This window comes from Hoplias malabaricus, chromosome 1, assembly GCF_029633855.1.
Source record: "Hoplias malabaricus isolate fHopMal1 chromosome 1, fHopMal1.hap1, whole genome shotgun sequence".
Classification (NCBI taxonomy): domain Eukaryota; kingdom Metazoa; phylum Chordata; class Actinopteri; order Characiformes; family Erythrinidae; genus Hoplias; species Hoplias malabaricus.
In genome coordinates this window covers 69,941,022-69,947,424 of record NC_089800.1, presented here as the reverse complement: position 1 = coordinate 69,947,424, position 6,403 = coordinate 69,941,022, and the positions used below count along the sequence as shown (strand labels likewise).

The 6,403-nt window shown below is 42.4% G+C and overlaps 1 protein-coding gene across 1 annotated transcript; it reads left to right on the top strand.

The window, feature by feature from the left end:
* The first annotated feature begins 276 nt into the window (after nt 1-276).
* On the top strand, nt 277-1,159 carry LOC136675209 (uncharacterized). The gene is made up of 2 exons (XM_066651682.1): nt 277-481; nt 573-1,159. The coding sequence occupies exons 1-2, from the start codon at nt 277-279 to the stop codon at nt 1,157-1,159; spliced, it is 792 nt and encodes a 263-aa protein (XP_066507779.1).
* Nucleotides 1,160-6,403: the final 5,244 nt, after the last annotated feature.

The following is a 6,403-nucleotide window of genomic DNA, read 5'->3' as shown; positions in this document are numbered from 1 at the left end:
TCCCAAGTCTATTAGTCTCGTCTATTCCTCGTTATGCTTTGCCCAAGTCTGTCTGTCTTTGTTTTGTTATATTTTGTTTATAAATAAAGTCACTGTGTTTTAGCATGTGCGTCCGCCTCCGCAATCCTGACAGAATGTCCGACCAAAATAAGGACGCAGCAAACACAGACAATCCTTTCGTGAGGTGTGCTATTCGTCGGACGCCATTCCGTATAGGCCCCAGAGATCCTGTAGGGTATGTTTTAGAGGCAGCTGTGGAATGGCCAGCTTCAGCACATGCACGCCACAGTAGCTCAGCACCTACAGGAGGAGGCCACCTATGGACAGAGTGACTGCTCCAGCGTGAGACGAAGGAGCCGGCGCAAGAAGCGTCCTGGAGTCTCCCCCTCGCTGAAGGATTACCCCCTCATATCCGGGGAAATTTTTGATGGCGGGGGGTTAAGGGTAGAGGCTGATAGCCTCCAACCTCAGGACAAGGGAGGTGAGGCTAACAGGGGCGCACCTCTGGGGGGATCCATGGTTGAAGAAATCCCTCAAGAGTGCGCCCATCAGACCCCCTAAACCCTCAACAGCTCCAACACAAGCCCCTGCCTCTGTGGATGTCGTCGCAGGGCCCCCTGTCTCCGTGGACGTGATGCTGATGATGAAGGCGGAACCCACCGCTCCTATTCCTGTGAAGGCGGCCAACCTGGCCGTTCCTGTTCTTGAGATGGCGGCGACCTCCGCCACTTCTGTTCCTGTGATGGCGGCCAACCCGGTCACTCCTATCCCTGTAAAGGCGGCTTCCTCAGCCGCTCCTGTTCCTGAGATGGCGGCTTCCTCAGCCGCTCCTGTTCCTGAGATGGCAGCGACCTCCGCCGCTCCTGTGAAGGCGGTGAGCTACGCCGCTCCTGTCCCTGTGAAGACAGCACCCGCCGCTCCTGTCCCCGAGAAGGCGGCTTCCTCGGCCGCTTCTGTCCCCAAGAAGGCAGCTTCCTCGGCCGCTTCTGTTCCCAAGAAGGCAGCTTCTACGGCTGCTCCTGTCCCTGTGTTGGCGGCAACCGCCGTTCCTGTCCCTGCGAAGGCGGCTTCCCCAGCCGCTTCTGCACCTGTGACTGTGGCCCCGGCTGCTTCAGTTCGTGTCCATAGGAGACCTAAGGACTTCAGGGCCGATCCCTAAAACTGTGCCCAGGCTGGCTTTCTGGACAGTACCAAACTTTTGCCAGTCCTCGGCACCCCCAGGTTGTTTTTGTTCCTCTGTCCATCCCTGTTCTGGTTCCTTCTGCATTAAACTGCTGGATGTCCAAGTGGTGTTCTGAAAATCAAGTGTGCTTTATAGACAATTGGTTACATTTTGAAGGCAAGCCTGGTCTTATAGGTAGGGATGGTATGCACCCCACACGGGAGGGTGCTGCCTTACTTTCTTGCAGCATAGCACATAGTCTTTTAGTTAGTCAGCAGAGTAGTGTAGACAGCTGCTGACAATCCAGACAGGCTAAACCGACCGTCTGCGAACTGCCTTGAGGCATCACCTAGGTTCAACTGTATTGAGAATGTGTCTTTCCCCTGAATTAAATGTAAAAGTAGAAAAACAAAATCAGCCTGTTTCAGCAACCTAATCAATATTAAATCATATATATATGATAGCAGCAACACCTCAGAACTAAAATTTGGGTTACTCAACATAAGATCACTAAACTCAAAAGCAGTCATTGTAAATGATATCATAAGTGATCATAAATTCAACATTTTCTGTCTCACGGACACGGGGATTAGACCAAATGAATATCCAGCACTAAATGAAGCCACTCCCCTAGACTATAATTATGTACATAGCCCAAGATTATCAGGTAAAGGAGGTGGAGTATGTGTAATTTACCAAAATACCCTAGAAATAAGTCTTAACCAATGTGACACCTTCACTTCTTTTGAGGTTCTCTCCACCATTATTACAAATCTGGTCACAAAAAAAGGATGCATTTTTATTATGTAACATTTACAGACTACCAGGGCCTTACTGTTACAGTCAGCTGGGCGGACTGACAGAGGCGGACGCACACGCTAATAACACAGACTTTATTTTACACGAAATATACAAAACAAACACAAACAAACTCGAGGGCAAACAGGAATCGAAGAAAGAACAAGACTAGGAACGCGAAACAGAAACAACATAACTAGGGATTCTAACAAACCGAGCAACTGGAAACAAACACGAGAACAACATGGATAGAAACCGTACAACTTGAACATAGCAAACAATACAAAGAACAAATGAACGACAACAGGAAGTGAGGGAAGGGGACTTAAATACAAAACACAGACGAGACGCACCTGAGACAAATAACGAGGGTGACGAACAAGGAGGCGGAACAAAGGCGGGACAAAAACAACAACAAAACAAAGCCATGTGCTGAGAAAACAGACCAGATGGAACGAGGGCGTGACACTTACTCAGAATTTCTGAAAGAATTCAGTGATTTTGCTACAAACCTAGCGGTGTGCAATCATAAAGTTATAATTGCAGGAGATTTCAATATCCATTTTGAGAATGGAAATTGACCCACTAAAAAGGCATTTACCTCAATCTTAGACTCTATTAGTATTACTCAAAATGTAACAGGGCCTACACACTACTGCAGTCACACTTTAGACTTAGTTTTGACACTAGGTCTTAACATAGACAAAATTTATATATTACCGCAATCCTCAGCAATCTCCGACCATTACCTAATTTCATATGAGCTATGTCTTAGCCATAATATATGTAAGTCCCCTCGCTATTCTACAAAGCGTATAATAAAACTATCTACCGCCCTACAATTTATAGAAAACCTCCTAGAAATATCAACCCAAGTTTCCACTCCATCAGGCCCAATGGAGCTAGATGTACTCACTGACTACTTAGAAAATACCTGTCGATCTACTTTAGAAAATGTAGTAGCACCACTTAAAAAAAAAAGTATAAGACAGAAAAAGCTCGCCCCATGGTATTATGTTAAAACCTGGACTTTAAAACAAACATCACGGAAACTACAGCGGAAATGGCGATCAACCAAGCTGGAAGTGTTCAACTCTGCCTGGAAGGACAGCCTTATAGAGTATAGAAATGCCCTCACTAAAGCTTGCTCAGTTTATCTGGCCTTGCTGATCTCCAATAATAAAAATAATCTGAGAGTACTGTTTAGTGTGTTTTCCAGAACTACAAAAAAATCAAGCAGGTTCTGAACAACTACAAACTGGATTCCAAAAAAGTTGGGACACTAAACAAATTGTGAATAAAAACTGAATGCAATGATGTGGAGGTGCAAACATCTAATATTTTATTCAGAATAGAACACAAATCACAGATCAAAAGTTTAAACTGAGAGAATGTATCATTTTAAGGGAAAAATATGCTGTTTCAACATATCCCCAAAAAGTTGGGACAAGGCCATTTTTTACCACTGTGTGGCATCCCCCCTACTTCTTACAACACTCAACAGACGTCTGGGGAAAGAGGAGACCAGTTTCTCAAGTTTAGAAATAGGAATGCTCTTCCATTCATGTCTAATACAGGCCTCCAACTGTTTATTCATCTTGGGCCTTCTTTGTTGCACCTTCCTCTTTATGATGCACCAAATGTTCTCTATAGGTGAAAGATCTGGACTGCAGGCTGGCCATTTCAGTACCGGATCCTTCTCCTATGTAGCCATGATGTTGTGATTGCTGCAGAATGTGGACTGGCATTATCTTGTTGAAAAATGCAGGGTCTTCCCTGAAAGAAATGACGTCTAGATGGGAGCATATGTTGTTCTAGAACCTGAACATAGTTCTCTGCATTAATGGTGCCTTTCCAGACATGCAAGCTACCCATGCCACAAGCACTCATGCAACCCCATACCATCAGTGATGCAGGCTTCTGAACGGAGTGTTGATAACAACTTGTGTTATCCTTGTCCTCTCTGGTCCGGATGACATGGCGTCCCAGTGTTCCATAAAGAACTTCAAATCGTGACTCATCTGACCACAGAACAGTCTTCCATTTTGCCACACTCCATTTTAAAATACCCCTGGCCCAGTGCAAACGTCTGAGCTTGTGGAGCTTGCTTAGAAATGGCTTCCTCTTTGCACTGTAGAGTTTCAGCTGGCTACGGCGGAAGGCACGGTGGATTGTGTTTACTGACAATGCTTTCTGGAAGTATTCCTGAGCCCATTCTGTTATTTTCTTGACAGTGGCATTCCTGTTTGAGGTGCAGTGGCGTTTAAGGGCCCGAAGATCACAAGCATCCAGTAGAGTTTTACGGCCTTGACCCTTATGCACAGCAATTGTTCCAGATTCTCTGAATCTTTTGATGATGTTATGCACGGTTGATGATGATAACTTAAAAGTCTTTGCTATTTTACACTGGGTAACACCATTCTGGTATTGCTGCACTATCTTTCTGCACAACAATGGTGGAATTGTTGATCCTCTTACCATCTTGGCTTCAGAGAGACACTGACACTCTGAGAAGCTCTTTTTATACCCAATCATGTTGTCAATTGACCTAATTAGTGTTAAATGGTCTTCCAGCTGTTCGTTATATGCTCAATTTCCTTTTTCCAGCCACTTATTGCTACTTGTCCCAACATTTTTGGGATTTGTTGACACTGTGAAATTTTGAATCAACATATTTTTCCTTTAAAATGTTACATTTACTCAGATTAAACTTTTGCTCTGTCATCTATGTTCTATTACAAATAAAGTATTGACATTTGCCATCTCCACATCATTGTATTCAGCCTTTTATTCACAATTTGTTTAGTGTCCCAACTTTTTTGGAATCCGGTTTGTAATTCCAGCAACTCTCACCTGTAAAGATTTTATGGACTTTTTTAATAATAAAATTGAGAATATTAGACAACAAACTCAAGCTACAGTATTAACCTGTATTAGTATTATCTGACCTGGCTGCCACCCAATGTGACTGATATAAAACATAATGTAATTGTAAAAGAAAGACTTGAAACCTTTTACCCACTCCCACAGTTAGAACTAGAGAAGATTATCAGATCTGCAAACTGTACAACTTGCACACTTGATGCAATTCCCACAAAATTACTCAAAGAAGTACTACCAGCTATTATCAATCCTCTTTTAACTATAGTAAACTCATCCCTTAGCCTGGGCCATGTACCCAAAGCTTTTAAACTAGCAGTTATTAAACCTATGATCAAGAAACCAAATCTTGATGCTAGTACAATGTCTAATTAACTATTTGTAATCTGCCATTTCTATCCAAGATCTTAGAAAAAGCCGTGGCCCAACAACTTAGTTCATATCTACATAAGAATCATATATATGAAAAATTCCAATCTGGATTCAGGCCACATCATAGTATAGAGACAGCTCTATTCAAGATAACAAATGATCTTCTTGCCTCTGATCAAGGCCACATATCCCTGTCGGTGCTTGTTGACCTCAGTGCATCCTTCGATACAATAGACCACAATATTCTCATAGAAAGGTTAGAAAACATGGTTGGAATCACAGGGACAGCCCTATTATGTTTCAAATCTTACTTAATGGAGCGTTATCAATTCATAAAAGTAAACAATTTAAATTCAAATTATTCTAAAGTAAGATTTGGAATTCCGCAAGGCTCTATTTTAGGAGGATTATCATTTACATTATACATGTTTCCGCTAGGCACAGCTATAAGAAACCATGACATTAACTTTCACTGTTACACAGACGACATGCAATTGTATATTTCAGCCAAGCCCCATAACAAAAGCAGATTAAAGAAAATAGAGGACTGTGTAAAAGACATGAAAGGCTGGATGTTGCTTAACTTCCTCCTTCTAAACAGCAACAAAACAGAGGTCCTGCTTTTGGGTCCAAAGATGGCAAGAAATAAATTATCAGATTTAATTTTAAAACTTGCTGACTTTCCAGTTAAACAGCAGCAAAAAATCTTGGTTTCATAATTGACCAGGATTTATCATTTGATCAACACATAGGCAGTATCACTAGGACAGCTTTTTTACATCTTCGCAATATCGCTAACATTAGAAATGCCTAATCCCGGCAGGATGCAGAAACATTAGTACATGCCTTTATTACTTCAAGGCGTGACTACTGTAACGCACTACTGTCAGGATGCACCAGCAGAAATTTAAGAAAACTTGGACAGACTAGTTCAAAAACAACTAGTTCAATATGCTGCAGCTAGGGTCCTCACTAAAACCAGAAAATTTGAACATATCAGTCCAGTTCTATCATCACTACATTGGCTGCCTGTAAAATTCTGCATCGATTACAAAATTCTGTTACTAACATATCAAGCTCTACATGGGCTAGCTCCTGAATACCTTCAAGATACTATTTCCTATTATGAGCCTCCACGTTTACTCAGATCACAGAATACTGTTTTTTTAATCGTTCCCAGAATTCAGAAGG

Excerpts from the sequence above, each read along its gene's own strand:
- LOC136675209 (XM_066651682.1), top strand. The coding sequence starts at position 277 with ATGCACGCCACAGTAGCTCAGCACCTACAGGAGGAGGCCACCTATGGA. Across the intron at positions 482-572 it reads CCAACCTCAGGACAAGGGAG|CTCCAACACAAGCCCCTGCC; the intron begins GTGAGGCTAACA and ends AACCCTCAACAG.